Below are 22619 nucleotides of genomic sequence, written 5' to 3'. Positions count from 1 at the left end.
GTGACCATATTGTCCAGACCAGGAGGCTAAGAGAGCTAGCATCCCTAGGCTTTTGTTTTTTATGTTTTTAGAATAACCTACTCCTATCAATCAGAACTCAGGGTCACCTCATTGGTTCAGAAGTGGCATTGCATCCTGATTGGCTACCCCTGAAGCCTAATGTTCATTGGTTGAGTTGCCTCAAATTCTGATTGGCTGAACCTCAAGCCTCTTTGCCTACCATGCCCAGGTCTAAAAACTCCCGGTGACTTTCTGTCTATATTTGTTAAGCAACCTCCTCCCTGATCCCCAACCCTACCAGTTCTGACATTAGCATGTCAAAAGACCCCCAACCAAGTGGTCACACAAAGTCTGATATGACAACAAAAAAATTATCACCTGCCTAAAACATTCAACAGCTTTTGAGAACCAGGAATAAAGGATTTTTAAAATGTAAGCTCATGATAACACAATTCAAAATCTCCACCATAATAGACAAGTTGGAGATCCTAGCCATGCTTAATGAGAATGGTGCCTAGTGGATATTACGTGTATTGTATCTGATCTGACTGATATGATCTGCTTGGTGAAAAGGGTCCAAAAATTTCTGATGAGAGTTCTGTGTGAACAGCTTTTGATCACAGAGGTATACAATTAAGAACATGTTATAAGGGTTTGCACTACCCACAATTTGCATACACTGTACCTTATTATGGAGACATAAGTTTTTGATATTTATATAGTTTATTTTTGTGTTTTTGGACATTTTGACTTTTTTTTTATTCACACACATACACAGATTTTTTTCCCAGCTGCTTGGGGTGTTAAAATGTGTCAATAAAGTATAGCCCAGGTCTTGATATTAACATTTACTTTAGTATATATTTTTGGCCTTTTTATACTGTACTGAAATGATTATATGTGCTCTTATGTGAGTTAACAAGTGCCACTGATGTCATTGCATCATATGTTTACCCACCGGCATTTATAAAGATACTCTGGCAGTCATTTCACCCACAAACCACTGCGTACTGTGTTGTAGCTTGATACACAGTGTACCATGCTGCTCAGAGCATCAGAGTGACGTGTCAGGTTCTTGCATGTTTCCTGTGCTTTGCCATTCACATTTGTCAAGTACAGTAAAACTTCATATTGCAAGTAACTTGGTTTATAAGCATTACGCAATACAAGCTAGTTTTTTTAAAACGTGACTCTCGCGTTGTCTCACAAGACAGGCAGGATTCAAGCCGATGGGGTGTGAAGTACCGCATGTGGCCAGAGGTGCGGGGCGCCGGTGATGCTCAGACCATTTCCGAGTGTCTCTGAGTGTCTCCAGAGCCCTAACACATCTGGCCAGATATGGTACTGCATACACTGGCGCTCCCACACTTCTGGCCACATACAGTACTGCATACACCAGCAGTCATTGTGGAAGGAATTTCCATGGACTCCTAAGGGGGAAACTCATTTTGATTTACGAGTGCTTTGAATTACAAGCATGCTTCTGGAACAAATTATGCTTGTAATCCAAGGTACTACTGTATAGCTGGTCTGTCATCACAGGCTGTGCTTTGTGATTGGAAAATCAGAGGGTTGAGACATCACACTTTACCAAGTTTGCATCAAGAAGGTATTTTTTTGAGTTTCTTGCATACATGTTAAATAGTAATTTTAGGTCTGCAGGTTAGTTAAATCCCCAAGCCTGATATATTTTCTGAAAGCCGAGACCCTGGAGAACTAAATGGCGGTACTTCCAATTTTTTTATATCACATGCTATGATCGCAGTTTGTGCTTTTGTAGCCTCTTTCCCGGCCACAGCAGCTGGGGAAAGTGACAATCAAAACCAGACATGACATAATTTACATTGTTTTCAGGTTCTTACTAGCTAGAGAAAAATCACCAAAAGGTGATCAAATGGCCTCCCCTTTACCCAGCTTCACGCGCCATGCAGGTTCCAGTCGCATACATGCTAATGAGATTTTGTGAAAGTTCACATTAAATTTAAAACAACAATTTTTAGCATTTTACGTAACAACCCTAATGCTATTACAGAAAAGCAGAACTCCTTTCTCTAAAAAAAAGACTATTGGGTAGTTACACATGAACACAAGAATAGCAAAGTGTCATCATGATATCCTAAGGGGGTGGGCATAGATACAACATTTTTCATTGCATCAGGTCAATATTGAGGCGATATTGCAGTCATGCTATAAGCCTCTGATCACCACCATTACTACATAAATATATTGCATAGTTTGTAGATGCTATAACTTTCGCAGAAACCAATCATACTTAATCTGATTGTAGCCGTATTTTGCTTGAAGAAGGGGACATACCCCGAAAGCTTGTCCTGAAAAATTGTATGTTAGTGCAAATAAAAAAAGTATCATGGACAGTACTCAATTTTCTCTGGCACAAACCAATCAATATACGCTTACTGTTTTTTTTTTTTGTTTTACAGAAATATGTAGCAGAATACATATTGGCTTAAATTAATGAAGAAATTAGATGTTTATAGCAGAAAGTATAAAAAAAAAAATATTATATATATACATATATATATATATATATATATATATATATATATATATATATATATATATATATCGATATATATATATCTATAGATATATATATATATATATATATATATATATATATATATATATTTTTTTTTTTCAAAATTGTCAGTCGTTTTTTGACTTAAAGTGAAAAAAATTAAATACCACAGAGGTGATCAAATACCACCAAAAGAAAGCTCTAGTTGTGGGGTAAAAAAAGAACAAAAATATTATTTAGGTACAGCATTTCATGCCCACGCAATTGTCAGTTAAAGTAACTTTGTGCCGTATAGCAAAAAATGGTCTGGTCATGAAGGAGGGTAAAGCTTCAGGAGCTGTAGTGGTTAAACAACACTTAAACACTGTAAATTGGCACGCTATCTTTCAGTCATTTCAAATATTGTGTCTACAAAAGCATGTGTAATAAATAAATATGTGTAATAAAACCAGTTTGTTTTTTATTACATCTTACCTTCCTCTAGCCACCCCTAAATGGCAGAAAGAAATCATAAAACCTGTTGAAGTTGAAGAAGGAGATTCTGTGGAATTGCCTTGTAACCCTCCGAAAAGTTCTGTGCCCCCACGTATCTTCTGGATGAACAGCAGTGAGTACAAATCAGTTTTCTGTCCATTGCCTATAAGTGTATTTGTCTAGTGATACTAATTTGTAAAGAGTTAGATCGATCCAATATAATGGCATCTAAACCATAATTCAAATAATTCCAAAATCAAAATAGACTTTTAGGGTGCCCAAGCACTACACACTAAATAATTAATCTATATAAATTTTTACCAAGTTATAAAAACATATGTAAAAGACAACAGCATTAAAAACATGTTGTAGTTGCCATGACCCCCTCCTTATTTAAGGGGTTACTGTATAAATTAGGTCAGCCTACTCATGAATACATTCATCTTTTGTTTGGCTTGTCCCGGAGATCTCACTTGCATCAACACGATTAACAGGGTTAACCTCCCTGGCGGTATGATTATGTCAGGAATTTTGTACCAAAAGCGGTACAATTTTTTGTATGGAAATTTGGTGTTATGTATTATAGGCCTGCAATTCTTAGTAATTGCTTACTTAAACCTGACCAAACAAGACTCTAGTAGAGAATCCCAGATGTGATAAAGTTTGAAACACAAAATCATGAATTATAATCTAGTAAATAGCAGTGTAAGGACATATGATGTGGCCATCACATAGTCGCTGTACCTGGGGTTGAACTCCGTGCCTTTACCAGTGTAAATGACCGAGTTCCAGATGTACCCAGTGGATGACTCGCAGAGCATGTAGGATTTGATTCCAAACCGCGCTCTTTTGGATGCAATAAACTGTATCCAGCTTAGGCATCCCTTGTAGGCCATCAAACTGTCATCTATGCTCCTGGCATAGAAAATCAACCTAGAGTCACGCTCAGGAATACCGCCAGGGAGATTAAAGTCTACTTCCTCAGGAGGATGTGGGAGAACACAATTTCTGCTTAATTATATGTTCTAAATATTGTACAGTATGAACACTGATCATGCATATACAAACGCAACCTTAGTATTGTATCTGCTGTATCTACTGTAATGAGAAATTAGATAGCAGACTATAGAACAATTATGGGCCCTATGTTATACAAGATAAAATACTGGTTCCAGTCTCCATTGTTGCCTCTCTGGCTCCCTCCATATCAGTAGAAAGTCCAATCCGCATCCATACAACATCCAACAGTTATTGATGCAGATTGAACTTCTCACAGGGCAGATTGATAGCAGCGGGAGCCATTCGTTCTGTGCCAATAGACACAAACAGGGTGGCTTGGGAGTTAGTTTGCATTAGTGCCATGCCCCCCTTCGGGAAGAAGCTTTCTATGCGGACACTCTCTAAAGAGGCGGAGCCAGAAGCAATGACAGAGAGGACCCCAGCAGAAGTAGAGGATTGGGATTGCTATGTGTAAAACCATTGCTCACAGCAGGTAGGTATGACATGTTTGTTATTTTTTGGGAAAAAAAAATGAAAGCTTTACAATTTTAATTACTCCCATTCAGAATCACTTTGCACAGGACATTGTCTAACAAAGAAGACCCTTAAAGACCCTTAAAAGGACTTCAACCTTCACTAGCTATAGCTCTAGCTTTTCCTTGCAGGGATCTGAACCTTATCCATATGGGCCTGAACTTTGTCACTAGTATCCCCAATCCAGGTATAACAATCTTTACTTATGAATTCCCAGAAATCCCCCTTGAACTGTGGAAACTTCTCTGTAGTTTCAACAGCTACTTGAAACATCCCATCCTCAATGGATGAGAAATTGTTCAATCATTTCATAAGCTCAAGCCTCCACCATGTACAAGCAGGAAACCATACCCAGACATGGTCAGGGGTTGATGAACAATTCCCTTCCAGCTGTCCCTGCTATTCTTACCTTCTCTCACGCCATCAGATCCTCACAATCGGCCATGACATAAGATGCAGGGACGAGTTTCACCAGCACACATGAACCTCTTGCATTAGGGGGAATTATCTTAAAAGCTATATATCCGCATTAATACCAAACTAAAGTTGAAACACACAATTTTCTTAAAGCGGGACTGTACTGGGTAAAAAAAAATATTAAAAGCCAGCAGCTATAAATACTACAGCTGCTGACTTTTAATAAATGGACACTTACCTGTTCCGGGGTCCAGCGATGCCGGCAGCCGAGGCCGATCGATCGCTCGGCTCTCGGCTGCTGCCGCCACCATTCTAGGTGAGGGAATCAGGAAGTGAAGCGAATCGGCTTCACTTCCCGGTTCCCTACTGTGCATGTGCGAGTCGCGCAGTGCAATAGGAATTGTCCGTGCTGTCTCTGGGACCCGTGTGTGTCCCAGCAGACAGCGCGGCAGGACAGGAAGAGGCATAGACTCCCACGGGAGCCTATGCCCGGAAGTGGGTGTAAATACCTGTCTTTGACAGGTATCTCCACCCCCCCTCCCCCCTGAAAGGTGCCAATTGTGACACCGGTGGGGGGGAGGGTTCCGATCAGCGGAAGTTCCACTTTAGGGTGGAACCCCGCTTTAAGCTCCACAGACCAGACATTTGTATACTACAGGAGACTCATCTTGTCGGTGGCCGGGTCCTGGGTCTTAAAAAGCCCTGGGTCGGCCACTACTATCACGCCACCTTCTCTTCTTATGCCAGGGGTGTGAGTCTCCTAGTTCACAAGAACTTACCTTTCACGTTGCTGGACCTGCACTTGGATCCTGAGGGTAGATTTGTGGCCCTCCATGCAGTTATCGGGAATGTGCCTATAGTGGTTGTGGGGATTTATATACCCCCACCGGAATCGCTGTTGGTATCGAACAAGATTATTAAATTTATAGCAGGCTGCGGCACAGACAACGTGATCATGGCAGGAGACTTTAATATGCCTCCCTGCCCTAATATGGACAGGCTGACTCCAGACATGACTGTGGATTCCCCTCTTTCTAAGTGGGCACCCACGTTCAATCTCACGGATGTCTGGCGATGGAAGAATCCCCGCCTGAAAGCGTATACCTGCCAATCAGCTTCCTACAGGGCCATGTCCCGCATCGACTTGATACTCGCCACTAACTCTGTTCTTCCCAAGGTGCAGTAGATCTCTCACCTGCCTAGAGGTATATCTGACCACTCTCCAGTACTGCTTAGACTTAACATGGTCCCTGTTCCTACCGACTGTCTCTGGAGGCTGTTCCGCTTCTGGGTTCTGACGATCGTGTGGCCCCTGGTGCGGGTCTGGTCGTGCAGAAGTTCTGGAATATCAACCCACCTGCCACATCACCTACTGAGAGTTGGGAATGCTTTAAATATCATGCTAGGGAGCACTATCAATAGGCCATTTCCCGTACCCAGCGCCAGACTGGAGAAGCATTGGTCCGAGCCATTGAGCTAGAGTCACAATATGCTGCCAACGGGGACGAGACCCACAGGCTTGACTTGAAGTGTGCGGTGCGGGAGGTATCTCTCCTCCGGGTAACGGCCACAAAAAAGCTGCTGCTACACTGGACAACTCCTAGCCTGGTTATCGACCTCAGTGGCCAACATTAGAAATGCCTCCGGACAATTGTTGTCTGTCCCTAAAGAGATAAACAACTGTTTTGCCTCCTTTTATGAGGACTTATATGTGTCCAGTGTTCGGTACTCTGTTGCCAAACTCCAAACGTATGTAGAGGCCATTGATTTGCCCTCCCTTACGGAGGTGGCACGGGAGAGACTCAACTCTCCGCTCACCCTTCAAGAACTACAGAATGCTATCAACTCACTACAGTCGGGGAAAACGCCGGGTGTCGACGGATTCCCTGTAGAGTTCTACAAGGCACACGTGGAGACCCTTGCAGCCAGACTACTGAAGGTCCTTTCCACATCTTTTGAATCCGCTTCCCTGCCCCTCTCTATGACCAGAGCCATCATTGTGGTAATCCCCAAAGCTGGCAAGGACCCCAAAATTTGTACAGGCCCATATCGCTCCTTAATGTGGATGCAAAGATCCTTGCCAAGGCTCTTGCTACCCAACTTAACACGGTCATCCTTTCTTTGATACACGGGGACCAGACTGGTTTTATGCCAGGCAAAGGAACTGACATAAACCTATGGAGGCTGTTCACCGTCCTTGCGAGCCCAACTACTGCCAGGGAGGCTGCGGCCGTGGCCTCTCTGGATGCGGAGAAAGCCTTTGACTCGGTGGAGTGGGAATACCTGTGGCTTGTTCTGCGGAGGTTTGGAATAAGGCCCAAGTTTATAAAATGGATGCGTCTACTGTACTCCAACACAACGGCCAGAATACGTACGAATGGTGTCCTATCGGCCTCTTTCCCACTCCACCGAGGCACTAGGCAGGGCTGTCCGCTGTCCCCGGCCCTCTTTGCCCTGGCGATCGAACCTCTGGCGACATTGCTCAGGGCTGCGGCAGAGGTGAGGGGTATTTTGTTCCCCCCCCCCAACTGAAAAAGTTTCTTTATACGCAGGTGATATGCCCTTATATCTGCGGGATGATGGACACGCACTGAGGGCCACCCTGACCATTGTTAATCAGTATGGGGTGTTCGAGGGTCAGAGTTAATTGGGGGAAATCGCTCCTGTTTGCCCTGAAGGCTGCCTCAACCCCACCAGACCCCCTTATTCCAATAAGGAATGCATACAAATACAAAACACCTTACAAAGTTACCTGGCTGACAATGTCTACCCCATACGGTTACATTTCACCCAGCGATGTTCCGTATGGAAGACTCTTCCATTGACCCCTGTGGGGAGGGTAAACCTAATCAAAATGACCTTTCTTCCAAAATTCCTGTATGTCTTTCGCCACACCCCGGTCCCCATCCCAAACTCCTTTTTTTAATTAAATTGGACCAAGCCATCACCTCATTTGTCTGGGCGGGGGCGACACCCATGGTAGACAAGCAGACACTACAAATGTCACTTACGGAGGGGGGTCTATCTCTACCAAATTTCAAGAAGTACTATTGGGCGGTGGTACTGGTCTCCACGCGCTGGTGGTTCACCCAAGATAACACCAACCTGGCAATTAACCTAGAGGCTGTGATTCTAGGTTCCTCTAGGTTGCGCTTATAACCTGATATATAGAGGCACGAGGTATAGTCCCCAAGTCACCACACCCATGAAAATAACGGTTGGGGTCTGGCAACAGGTAACAAAGTGATCCCAATACCATTTCCCCATACACTCCGCTGTGGGGAAATCCCACAATGCCACCATTTCCATTCTGTTCCAGACCCCCAGGTCTGGGCCAGGTACGAGGTCTGGACATTGCTCCAAATCTACAGGGATGGATGCCTCCTTTCATTTGCAGACCTGAAGGGTAGACACCAATTAACGCCTGGATGTTTTTCAGGTATATACAACTTAGACATGCGGCTCGTGCACAATTCCCCCAATCGGGAATAACCTTCCGAGATAGACCGTACACTATCTTCCATATATCTCAGACTCACGTGTAAAATCGCATCTAAACTGCTTCCACTTTTCAACAAATGGCAGTTAGACATTCCGGAGCTGACTGAGGAGGATTGGTCGGAGGGTTTGCAGCAGTGCATTCCCCTTATGATCTCAGCACGGGACAGGTTTGTGCAGTTAAAGTTCCTTCATAGAGCGTACTACACCCCCCCATAGACTGTCTACTATCTACCCGGGAGTTGAGAATAAGTGTCCTAAGTGCAGACAGTCGGTGGGAACCTTCTTCCATATAGTGTGGTCATGCCCAGTCCTTCAGACTTATTGGAACGCTGTGGTGAGCGATATAAATGGAGTGACGGGACTGCGCCTAAAGGTAGACCCAATGATATTCCTACTTGGTATAATTGATAATCTAGCTACTAACAAACACACCAAGCTGTTTATATTTTACGCAGCCTATTAATTCCAGGAAAGAGATCTTGTTTAGGTGTAAGCTAGCAGATCCCCCTACAATAAAGGCCTGGCGGGCCCAGATAAATGCAATACTACCCCTATACAAACTCACTTATATGGGTCTGAACTGCCCCCAAAAGTTCGACAAGATTTTGGCGGCTTGGGTGGAGGCCAGGCACCTCGCAATATAAGACTCTTTGCTGTTCTCTCTTTAGGATTTCAGCGAATGAGTGCCAAGAGTACGGATCCTGCCTCACCTGGTGGATGTCTCTGACTTGTGGAGATACCAATATAGGCATTGGTCTGGCCTTTGCTTACACCAATCTGTTTCCCTTCTTCTTCCCTTGCACTCCCCATGGAACAGGTTGATGATTCCTGGGCTCTGTTCCTCAGGGTTCCTATTTGTCCCCCCCCTTTTTTTTTGTCTCCCCTCTTCCCTTCTTTCCCTCCCTTCATCCCTCTTTCGCCCCCACCCTGCTCATCCTCCTATGTATTGCTGCACTTTGGAATCCAGACCCAATAGCTTTATATGTTCTGCTGCATAGCTTTGGGTGAGGCATACTGCTTCATCCAGATGATAACCTGATCTTGCAATGTAACAAGCTAATACTGAATCCGATGTGATAACTCCTCTACTAGCACTTGATAATATGTTTACACAAATGTATTTGTATCACCTGCTTTCTCTTTGCATATCTGCTCAGTATGTATACCCTTTATTCTCACGTGTAATGTATAATTCATTCAATAAACATTACCTGTGTAAAAAAGTTGAAACACACTTGTGGGCTACCTAGTTATCCCGATACCAAAGCTGGCAAGAACCAGAGCTATTGTTAAAATTATAACTAATTTTACCCTCTAGAAATATATTGTTAAATTCTATTGACAAGTGTCGGATGTGATAACTCCGATGTGATAACTCCTCTACTAGCACTTGATAATATGTTTACACAAATGTATTTGTATCACCTGCTTTCTCTTTGCATATCTGCTCAGTATGTATACCCTTTATTCTCACGTGTAATGTATAATTCATTCAATAAACATTACCTGTGTAAAAAAGTTGAAACACACTTGTGGGCTACCTAGTTATCCCGATACCAAAGCTGGCAAGAACATCATATACTTATTTTGGCATCAGCTTGCACAAAATATTGAGAACACTAAGCCCTTGTACACACGGTCAGAGAATCTGTCGGAATGAGTCTTATCGGACCGTGTCGTCAGATAATCAGACTGTGTGTGGTATGCATTGGACTGATTCCGTCCGAATCTCTGTCCGACCCAATTTTCCAACATGTTGGAAATATTTCCCGACCAACTGGGCCAGACGGACCTAATCTGATCATGTGTAGAGCATTTTCATTGGACCAAGTGCCACGCATGCTCAGATCAAATTCCTACATCAAAGCTATTGGCTACTAGCCTGAATGTAGTCCCATCGTAATGAAATTACGTCATCACGTTCTGAAAAATCGGATTTTTCACCAACTTGGCCCGACCGTGTGTATGCAACAGTTTCGGACTAAATCCGACGGGCAAAATCCGACGGATTTGGTTGGCAAAATCTCCGACCGTGTGTACGTGGGCAAACAGTGATCCTAGAAACCTGAGAACATCCAACCCACAGTGATGCTTGCATCATGATCATTTTCATCTCAAAACAAAAAGCGCTTCCCCCATGCTATTGTCTAGCTTCCGGCAATGCATGGTCACTTGAATATGTGGCAGGCATTTTCAAGAGCAACTTAAAACCAAACCCTTTACTTAAAAATATTTTTACACTTATCTAGACATGTGTCTTGGTCCCATACAAGGTAAAAATCACAATTTATCCATTTCTATTACTCATATACATCATAACAGTGGCGTAGCGTGGGTTGTCAGCACCCAGGGCAAGGCAAGTAATTTGCGCCCCCTAACCTGCGGTCTTTTAGCACTCCCCGAGTCCATTCCAATACAATAGTACTGACTTACCTGATTCCTATACTGACCACTACACTAACCTGCTTGATTTCAACACTGGCCACTATACTGTACTGTCCACTACACTGAGAACTACATTGACCACTATACTATACTGAGAACTACACTGACCACTATACTATACTGTCCGCTACACTGACCACTATACTGCCCACTACACTACACTGACTACTATACTGTCCACTACACTATACTGTCCACTATACTGACCACGATACTGTCCACTACACTACACTGTCCTCTATACTGACCACTACACCGAGAAATACACCGTCCACTACACTACACTGTCCACTATATTGTCCACTACACTGACCACTATACTGTCCACTCTACTGACCACTATACTGTCCACTACACTGACCACTATACTATACTGACCACTACACACCATACTACACTGACCACCATACTACACTTACCACCATACTACACTATTATGACCACTATACTACACTAACCACCATACTACACTACACTGTACACCATACTATATGACATGACCACCACACTACACTACACCGACCACCATACTACACTACACTTCACTGATCACCATACTACACTGACCACTATACTACACTAACCACCATACTGCACTACAATGTCCACTATACTACACTACACTGAACACCATACTACACTACACGACCACCACACTACACTACAATGACCACCATACTATGCTGACCACAATACTACACTACACTGAGCACCATACTACACTATACTACACTGACCACCATACTACACTATACTACGCTGACCACCATACTACACTATACTACGCTGACCACCATACTACACTACACTGACTGACCACCATACTACACTGTCCACTATATTGACCACTACAGTGACCACCATACTACACTACACTGACCTTCTCTCTCCCCTCCCCCCAGGGACAGTAACATGACTCTCACGAGGGAGTCTTACTCTCATTCACCTTCTTGTCTGGCTGGCCAGCATCAGTCTGGAGGATAGGAGGAGTAGACAGCGGTGGCTCACATTGCTTCTCTCCCCCGCGTTCTAGTTGCCATGTTCAGTGTCCGGTGCAGCGCACTGTGATTGGGCATATAGGGGGGCCATGTGCGGCGGAGGGGCTTCAGGAGGAATCGCGGACAGGCCAGCCCTACGCCTCACATGACCCCTTGCACCGGACATTGAACATGGCAGCCAGAGCACGGGGGACACAGGAATTTAAAATTAGGAGGAGGCAGCCATTAGTGACACATACTGGCACCCCCCTAAATGTTGCACCCGGGGACACGGCACCCCCCCCCCCCCCACACACACACACACTATGCCACTGCATCACAAACATATTACACATAACTTTATTCTGAAAGTTGGAAAGTCAACAGATACACAGGACCATCAATAATACTGGTTGCCCCTCCCCCATTCAGCCACATGGTCAATTACATATGCAACAGCCATTTTAACACACAACATACAGTTACACAGCCTACTCAGTCACACACAGCATACAGTTTTCATTAAATGGGTCCCATGGCAGAAGCAAATAATCCCAATTTATACTGACAAGTCATACACAACATACGGTTACTTATGCCGCGTACACATGTACCCAACTATCCGGCGGACTTAGTCTGACGGACTGTCCGCCGGACTTTCTGAACGAACTACTTGCCCACACACGGCACTTTTTCAGCGGACTAATACGGCGTACTAAGTCCACCTGACTATTCGCCATACTTTTGAAATGAACGGACTCGCCCACATACGAGGAGGAAAGTCCGCTCATTTTGAGCACATCTCCAGGCAGCGAAGGTGGTGTCGCTGGCCCCGTCACCTGGTATGGACTTGAAGGGGAACCCCTACGCCGAAAAATCAGCGTGGGGGTCCCCCCCCCCAGGTCCACAGCAGACCCTTGTCCGAGCACGCTACCCGGCCAGCCAGGAAAGGGGGAGGGGACGAGCGAGCGCCCCCCCCCCTCCTAAGCTGTGCCAGGCCACGTGCCCTCAACATGGGGGGTGCTTTGGGGAAGGGGGGGCCACGCGGCCCCCCCCACCCCAAAGCACCTTGTCCCCATGTTGATGAGGACAAGGGCCTCTTCCCGACAACCCTGGCCGTTGGTTGTCGGGGTCTGCGGGCGGGGGGCTTATCGTAATCCGTGAGCCCCCTTTAATAAGGGGGCCCCCGGATACCGACCCCCCACCCTATGTGAATGAGTATGGGGTACAATGTACCCCTACCCGTTCACCTGTAAAAAAAAAGTAAAACTAAAACACAACACACAATGGTTAAAATAGTTTGTTGCACAGCTTCGGGGGTCTTCTGTCCGTCTTCGGGGGTCTTCTCGCAGGACTCCTCCGCTATCTTCTGCTAGCTCTTTTGCTAGCGGAGGAGCCCAGCTTTCTTCTTCGCTGCCGCCACCCTCTTCTTCCGACTTCGGGGGTCTTGTCCCCCTCTTCGGTTCTTCTTGCCGGGCCACCGCTTGCAAAAGAGCTAGAAGAAGGTGCGGTGGCCCGGCAAGAAGAACCGGTCTTCTGTCGCCGCTGTCGCTGTCTTCTGTTCTTCTGTTCTCTTCTTCTCTTCTCTTCAGATGTTGCCTCGTCGATGTCTCCGCTCACAATGACGGGGACGCCGTGCGAGGCGACTTATATAGGGACATCACTGGATGATGTCCCCGCCCATTATGGTGTCACAGTCCCAGAGGATGCTGGGACTGTGACATCATAATAGGCGGGGACATCATCCGGTGATGTTCCTATATAAGTCACCGCGCGCCGCCCCCCCCGTCATTGTGAGCGGAGAGAGCGACGAGGCAACATCTGAAGAGAAGAGGAGAAGAACAGAAGACGGCGACAGCGGCGACAGAAGACCGGGCCACCGCCTGTAAAAGAGCTAGAAGAAGGTGCGGCGGCCCGGCAAGAATAACCGAAGAGGGGGACAAGACCCCCGAAGTCGGAAGAAGAGGGCGGCGGTGGCGAAGAAGAAAGCCGGGCTCCTCCGCTAGCAAAAGAGCTAGCAGAAGATAGCGGAGGAGTCCGGCGAGAAGACCCCCGAAGACGGACAGAAGACCCCCGGAGCTGTGCAATAAACTATTTTAACCCTTGTGTGTTGTTTTATTTTTACTTTTTTCCACAGGTGAATGGGTAGGGGTACATTGTACCCCATACTCATTCACATAGGGTGGGGGGCCGGTATCCAGGGGCTCCCGGATCCTGATAAGCCCCCCGCCTGCAGACCCCGACAACCAACGGCCAGGGTTGTCAGGAAGAGGCCCTTGTCCTCATCAACATGGGGACAAGGTGCTTTGGGGTGGGGGGGCCGCGCGGCCCCCCTTCCCCAAGGCACCCCCCCATGTTGAGGGTACGCTGCCTGGCACGGCTCAGGAGGGGGGGCGCTCGCTCGTCCCCACACCCTTTCCTGGCCGGCCGGGTAGCGTCCTCGGATAAGGGTCTGATATGGACCTAGGGGGGACCCCCACGCCGATTTTTCGGCGTAGGGATTCCCCTTTAAGTCCATACCAGGTGACAGGGCCAGCGACGCCTCCTTCGCTGGCCCCGGCTACCTGGAGATGCGCTCAAAGTGAGCGGACTTTTCTCCGGGCGGGAAAAGTCTGTTCATTTCAAAAGTACGGCAGACTGGCACACACACGGGTGGATTGTCCGCCGAAATGCGAGTCCGGCGGAAAGATTGGAGTGCAAAACTACTTTCTAAGTCCGCCGTACTTTTGGGTAAAAAAAGTCAGCCGGAGGCTACACACGGGCGGATTGTCCGGCAGACTTGAGTTTGCCGGACTTTTCCACTGGATTGTTTGATCGTGTGTACGCGGCACTACACATAACAAACATACAATAAAAATTCCAGCATTATACCAAAAGGTGAAAAATGTGTTCTTTTGCAAAGCAGAACTTACCTAACACATCACACAGCCTAATGATCTCATTGTGAAGGAGGTTCTGTTCACTCCTAAGGTCCTGACTCACCATCTGTGGTAGAGAGATTGGCTATACGCTATACATAATCAGTCTCACCTGCGCTAACATGCGCCCTTTCAGCCTTTTGGTATAATGCATGCTTAAATAACCCATGTCTCCCCTTTTCCCCAGTAAACCACCATATTCACCTCTCTGATGTTGTTCGCTCAATCGCTCAAATCAACTGCCTTGCTGGGCAGAGACTCTCGGTTTTTACACACACACACACACACACACACACACACACACACACACACACACACACACACACGAAGTCACAAACTGGAAGCCCTGCCTCCAACAGCCAATCGCCTCCTACACAGGATGTGACCTCACAGGATATGACCAAATAAGGATATGACAACACAGGATATGACAACACAGGATGTGAATGTCAACACAGGAAAAATTTATTTATACAGCAACCAATGAAAACAGTTCCTGCTGATGGGAGCTTATCTGAAGGTGTATGCCCATGGCACCACAAATATGTTGATCAGGCATACAGGGGTGACACGAGTGCACATCCGCCAAACCGATAATGTATTTGCAGAGTGAACAAATCCCCCCCAGATGAACGTCTGTGCATCACACAGGGGCCCTTTCGCTGGCAGACATATCCTCACTCCACAAACACCTCTCCAACAACAGGAAGTTTTCCACTACCTAACGGTCTCAACCAGCGTCTGTCTGCCACAGGCAGCTCTTTGGGGTGGGCTGCGGGAGAACTAACACTAGGAGACTCTATGACAATACATATTAAAATACATCATAAAATTTCCACAACAGGCACGGCTGTCTTTTTTCAGACTTCTAGTGTCATCTGTTTGCCAAGGTGCCATTTGTTTGGGCACAGTGTCGCACGACCGCGCAGTTGTCAGTTAAGACTCAGTGCCGTATCACAAAAAATGGCCTGGTCAGGAAGGGGCCAAATCTTTCCGAGACTGAAGTGGCTAAGGGGGTAAAACTTTCCGTAGCTGAAGTGGTTAATGACTGCAGGGGAAAATTTAAAGCGGAGGTCCACCCTAAAATGGACCTCCGCTCATCTGATCCCTCCCCCCCTCCGGCGCCACAATCGGCACCTTTCAGGGGGGAGGGGGGTGCAGTTACCTGGATAATCCAGGTAACTGCACCCACTTCCGGGCTAGCTGCCTGCGGAACGAGCGTAGGTTACGCCCCCGTTCCGCAAGCGCCCGCCCCCTTCAGGAAGTGCCCCGCTGCCTGCTGGGAAACACACAGCTCCCAGAGGCAGCGGGGACCGTCCGGATTGCGCCGCGCGGCTCGCGCATGCGCAGTAGGGAACCGGGAAATGAAGCCGAAAGGCTCCATTTCCTGATTCCCATACCCAAGATGGCGGCGGGACCCGGCCGCCGAGCGAGCGATCGGCTTCGGGTGCCGACATCGCGGGCGCGCTGGACAGGTAAGTGTCACTATTTAAAAGTCAGCAGCTGCAGTATTTGTAGCTGCTGGCTTTTAAAAAAAAAAAAAAAAAAACGCGGAGTCCCGGTGGACTCCCGCTTTAAGTGTTAGGGTGGACTTCCACTTTGCCACTTAACCTCCGGAAGCTTTTACCCCCTTCCTGACCTGAGCATTTTTTGCAATTTGACACTACGCTACTTTAACTGTTAATTGTGCGGTCATGCAGTACTGTACCCAAACAAAATGTATGTCCTTTTTTCCCCATAAATCGAGCTATCTTTTGGTGGTATTTGATCAACACTAGTATTTTTTTTTCTTGCGATATAAACAAAAAAGACTGTAAACAATATTTTCTACTTTTTGTTAAAGAAAAACATCAAATAAACTCAAATTCTGTCATACCTTTGGGCCAAAATGTATTCAGCTACATGCCTTTGGTAAAAAAAATTGGTTTGGGCAAAAGTTATAGCTTCTGCAAACTATGTTATATACTGGAATTTACGCAGCTTTTACTTCCTGATTTACTTGAGGTGCTAAAATTGCAGGGTAGTGCAATCCCCACCCCTCCAAATCACCCCAGTTTGTAAAGTAGACACCCCAAGGAATTTTTCTGAGAGGCATGTTGAGCCCATGGAATATTTTATTTTTTTGTCACAAGCGTTTAAAAAATGGTAAAAAAAAATAAAAAATTACGCAAAGTTGTCAATTAAATGATATATTGCTCACAGGTGCCATAGGTCTAAGTGGAATTACATCTTTAGTAAATCTAGTTGCATAAAAAAGTATTTGGTTGTGCACACATATGAGTCCTTGAGTAGAAAGTGTAATGGGGGGGGAACCCCCCCCCCCCCCAAAAAATAAAAAAAAATGAAAAAGCCTGCTCCAAAGCTGAATTTCAGGGCTCAAGTAATTCTGTTAATTTTGTGGACTAGACAAACCATGAAATCTGGCAAATAAATTTAAAAAAAATTGCATCGTGGGAATGCTAATTTACAGCCGCAAATTAGCATTCACAGATTTGCCCGGGCCGGCTTGTGACCCATAAATGCATCATCGTGAAAGGGGAAAGGGCATGCAAATGCCCCCAGGAAGTGTACTGCTGTTCAGCCTCTAACATGGCTGGGTCTCAGCTGCTGATATGCAAGGTAAGTGTAGGCAGTGTCTTGTTCTCTAGGTAGGGAGGATGTGCTAGTTAGCTTTGTTTATTGTGCGGGGGGAGACTGTTATGTGTAGTTATCCTTCGCACACATTCACTTTCTGGGCATGCACACACATCACTGCCTCTTTCTCTGAACATTAGACTTTTTGCATGTGTACATGTTCTTGTAAATACAGTAAATACACTATCTACTATGTATAGATGATCTAAGCTCATTTTGAGAGGAGCAGTGATTGTAAACAGTAGGTGCAGAGCACATGCAAATATGCGGCCTCCCGGTAGCTGGGCCTTGGCACAGAGTGGATGCATATTTGCATATAGTAGTACCAGCAGCCCCGTCCCACCTCTTAGCCCTTGTACACACGGTCGGAGATTCCGACGACCAAATCCATCGGATTTTGTCCGACGGATTTTGTCCAAAACTGTTGCATACACACGGTTTGACATAGTTGTCGAAAAATCCGACGTGATGACGTTATTTCGTTACGACGGGACTACATTTAGGCTAGTAGCCAATATCTTTGGTGTAGGAATTTGATCTGAGCATGCGTGGCACTTTGTCCAATCAGAATTCTCTACACATGATCGGAGTATGTCCGATCGGAGCATTTTGTCTCAAAATTTTACCAACAAGTTGGAAAACTTGGTCCGTCGGATATTCCGACGGAAACAGTCCGATGTAGACCACACACAGTCGGAATATCCGACAAAACGGTCCGATCGGACACATTCCGTCAGAATCTCCGACCGCGTGTACAAGGGCTTAGAATGGCAAACCCCTTAAAGGGCTGGTGCCAAGGGGTGAAGGATGTTTAAAGTAAAAATAGAAAAGTGAAAGTTTTTATTAAAAAAGATGTCTGCCTGTAAAGTGTTGCATTTGTCCTGAGTCTAGAAGCTGCTGCATCAACCAACAAATTACATTTGAATAGTTTTCTCTGGCTGCAAGCCATTTCTGGCAATATAACCACAAAACAAGCAGCCCAAATGGCTCTTACTTCCCCCTCCCCACCTCCTCAATGTATACCAGGCACTTTGGAACATGTATGGGTTTTAAGGGGAACCTCAGCCATAAGTGTAGCATAAAGAAAAGTGCCCCCCAGTACTGAGCCAGATCAGGACACATTTCCTCAGCATGTGGAGGTGTTTCGTGGTCCGGGTGGGGCTCTGCAACCACATGTTGATGGGGACAATGGCCACTTCCCCAGAACCATGAACCTGGTTGTGGAGGTTTACCGATAACTGGAGAACTACGTTAACAATGGGGCCCCCCAATCACCCCCACATAAATGATTATAGGGTACATTGTTGGCCCAAAAATTGGCCACATTTAAAAAAAACACCAAACACTCATGTAACTGTACCCCCGTAGTGGCTGATGAATGTTGTGGCCCACCTGACACCCTGCCCAGCCCGGCATTCACCTCTCAGACACTCTCGAGACAATGAACAGTCCATGTGATTGTTTTTGTTGATTTATTGAGGGGATTTGCACTTGGATAGGTAAGAGGGTATATGGGATGCCCAGAGAAAAATTGGCAGATCAATCGGAACTGCTCTATACACTGTACAACTCCAGGCTCCGCCAGTACAACTCTTGCTTGCAGACTGTTACTCTCTCTCTCTCCAGCACAACACTTTACTCCAGGCACAGCTAGCACATGGTTAAGCCTGACTCTGGCTCAGCCAGGCCTCAACTGCCCTATAATGTAGCAGAAATAAAAAGTTTTGTGTGCTAGCTGTCCTAATAGTGGACTACTGCTCCCAGTTAGTCCTCTCCAGGCCCTACCAGCCCTTCTGGCTGCAGCTGCCCAACTCCACTGCCCATGTAATCACAGTCCTTACTGCTGGCTCTGCACCCATCCCAGGCTGCACACTCCTAGTCCTCTCAGGCATGCCTCCCCAGTACTCCCAACTGTGTCTGTCACTCACCAGCCCTCATGGCTGGGACTGGTGGTTTCCTCCTGAAGATTTGTCCGGCAGCACTAGCTTCTTTTATCCTCTCTGTGCCTTCTGTCCAGATTCTTCTTGTCTTTTCAGAAGGGCTCTGTCCTGCACCCGAACCCCAGGCCCAAGGTCACCCCCCTCCCCCAGACTGGAGAGTGCCCTCAAAGGCCCTGACAACCTAGTGCTCCATCTTCAGTTTTTCAACCCGACAACTCCTCCCCAACTGGGCTGACCCTGGGTATTTCAAGGAGGCCTGCACCCTGCCAATCTTAGTTGGAGATAGGTCAGGGCTCCTGGAGACACCCCAGACAGCTCCTCCCCACTTCCCTCCTCCCTTCTAGCATCCTCTAGAAGAAAGAGGGAGGTGACAATGAGGTGATGCTGTCTGTGAGTCACCAGCTGCTGCTCTGGGCCACTCCCAGCCCTCTCAATACAAAAAAAAAAACAGGCCTAGTTTTAGACCTGCCTAAATTTTACCTGCTCTCACAAAATACTAACCTCTAGCACCTACCTAGGTATAGGGTGCTACACACAGTTTAAGTCCTTTATTTACTTCAAACTTACAAATATATTTTTACCCCATGTAGATCCATTGTCAATCTCAACGCCTGTTGCACTTGCAGACCTGGAAAGGCATTCACCGTTTGGTACTGTCACAATTGGCAGGGCTCTTTGGTAACATAACCAGTTTGCCCCACCCCTTACCCATTTCACAAATTACAGATGGAGAAAGGTAGCCTTAGCTGGGGCTAGAGCTTTTGTTTTGGAATCTAATTTTTGGTGTCCAGCAGCTGTTGGGATTGAAGAGGGATTCACATTGGTGGTGTTTTTGTTTGATTTGTGGAAATTAGTCATGAAAAGTGCATTTTGGGGAAAATGTGGGTTTCTAATGCCGCATACACACGATCAGACTATCCGGCGGACTTAGTCCGGCAGACAATCCACCCGACTTTGCAGCGGAGGTCTTTCCGAATGAGCGGACTTGCCCACACATGTCCACACATGACCGGACTTTTCTGGCGGACAATCTGCTGGACTATGGCGGGGGTCCGCCGAACTTTTGAAATGAACAGACTTGCCCACACATGGAGTAGACGGGACTAGCGAAGGAAGTCAATATCGCCGCCTCCATCGGCGAGATTGACACCTCACGAGCCCCGTCACCTGGCATGGATTTAAAGGGGAACCCCTATGCCGAAAAACGGCGTGGGGTCCCCCCAAAGTCCATACTAGACCCTTATCGGAGCACGCAGCCTGGCCGGTCAGGAAAGTGGGTGGGGACAAGCGAGTGCCCCCCCTCCTGAGCCGTACCAGGCCATGTGCCCTCAACATGGGGGGGTGCTTTGATGTTGATGAGGACAAGGGCCTCTTCCCGACAACCCTGGACATTGGTTGTCTGGGTCTGTGGGCGGGCGGCTTATCGGAACCCGGGAGCCCCCTTTAATAAGGGGGCCCCCAGATTCCGGCCCCCCACCATATGTGAATGAGTATGGGGTACAATGTACCCCTACCCATTCACCTGGGGAAAAAAGTTTTAATAAAAAAACACAACACAGGTTTTTAAAGTACTTTATTAGACAGCTCCGGGGGTCTTCCCGCCGGCTTCTCCTCTATCTTCTGCTATTTTGCTGCTCTTTTGCTGGCAGAGGAGCCCGGCTTTCTTCTTCGTCGTCTCCACCGTCCGGGGGTCTTCTTCCGACTTCGGGGGTCTTATCCCGCTCTTTGGTTCTTCTTGCCAGGCCTCCGCTATCTTCTTAAAGCTCTTTTACTAGCGTCTTGTCGCTGTCTCCGTCGTCTTCTTCTTCAGTACGGACATTTCTGGACTCTTTCATCAGCCTCCACACACATCCTTCAAGGAAACCCAAATTCCGACCTCCCCAGGGAAAGCTCTGGCCTTAGGTCAGTTTATGACGTCACTACAGCTTAAGGGGGCAGTAGTACCTGTCCATCCATCAGAATGTTTTACAGGTTTCTATTCCACCCTCTTCCTGGTACAGAAGAAAACGGGCTACTGGAGGCTTATAATAGAGACTCAACAGATAAATTCATGCCAAGAGTTTCAAGATGGAGTCCCTGCAGACAATCATTCAAGTCATACAACCAGGAGATTGACCTGCAGGACGCCTACCTTCATGTCCCTATCCTACCATCTTTCCAAAAGCACCTAAGGTTTGTAGTAAGTCATGTCCACCTGCAATTCCAGGCTCTACCCTTCGGGCTATGCACCTCCCCTCGGGTGTTTTCGAAGGTTTTAATATCTATCCTGGCCCCTCTAAGGGAGAGAGGGTTAAGAATTTACCACTATCTAGAGGACATCCTATTGTTATCAAACAATCCAGATCAACTTATACTTCTACAGTCATTAACAGATCTAGGTTGGTTAGTGAATCACCGATAGAGTCAGCTGACCCCATCGCAAAAAAATTATTTACCTAGGAGCAATGTTCAATACAGATCTGTCCACAGTCTCCTTACCTCAACAGAAGATGGAGGGCATCATTCAAAAGATGTTGAAGACCATACGGAAGTCCCACTTGTCAGCCTCATAAGCACAATGTCTTCCTGTATTCCTTTGGTTTCGTGGTCTCCCTGGAATTTGAGACTCTTCCAGACAGGTTTTCTAGCACAATGGAAAAAGCAATGTCTATCTCAGACAATTCTGTTGTCAACCCTGATGTCCAGGAGCCTGCACTGGTGGACCAGGCCAGAAAATTTCTCCCATTTTTCATCATCTGGGTTCCCAATCTTGGACCATAATTTCATCAGGTGCGAGTAAGATCAGATGCGAGTGCCCATCGCAGAGAAGCCAGGATCCAGGGGAGATGGTCCTTTGCCACCAGGGGGATAGTATCCAATGTATTGGAAATCAGAGCAGCTTTTCTAGCTTTAACTTAATTTGCTCCCCAAATAAAGGGACAGAGGGTGCTTCTGCACCTGGAAAACAAAGCTGCAGTTTCATGTTTTCAGAAACAAGGGGGCACCTTCTGAGAGAAGTGAAACCTATAATGGTCAGGGTCGAAAAAGGAACCTGCTGGACCTTAGAGCAATATATCTCCCAGACAAAATGAACATAGAGGCAGACATCAAGGAGATTTGGGGACAAGAACGAGTGGTCACTGCACCCCCATGTGTTCAGCCGGATTTCCCATCTATGGTGGACCTCTTTGCTTCCCAGGAGAATCTCAGGAGATTCTTTTCTTGCCTTCCACACCCACAAGTGGAGGGAGTAGATGCGTTA

General features: G+C 46.5%; 1 protein-coding gene across 6 annotated transcripts in view; it reads left to right on the top strand.

Annotated features, from left to right (window-relative positions):
* Window positions 1-22619, top strand: part of L1CAM (L1 cell adhesion molecule) — a 671411-nt gene that overhangs the window by 223456 nt on the left and 425336 nt on the right. For all 6 annotated transcript variants that reach the window (XM_077478852.1, XM_077478851.1, XM_077478850.1 and 3 more), the window contains one exon: window positions 3024-3146. In XM_077478852.1, coding sequence (XP_077334978.1) covers window positions 3024-3146 — 123 coding nt within the window. The remainder of the gene's footprint in view (window positions 1-3023; window positions 3147-22619) is intronic.

The sequence above is a fragment of the Lithobates pipiens genome, unplaced genomic scaffold, assembly GCF_037356315.1.
Source record: "Lithobates pipiens isolate NorthernLeopardFrog02 unplaced genomic scaffold, aLitPip1_a1.2 Scaffold_1, whole genome shotgun sequence".
Taxonomy (NCBI): Eukaryota; Metazoa; Chordata; class Amphibia; order Anura; family Ranidae; genus Lithobates; species Lithobates pipiens.
The sequence above is the reverse complement of the archived record's forward strand: the minus strand, read 5'-3'. Positions and strand labels throughout refer to the sequence as shown.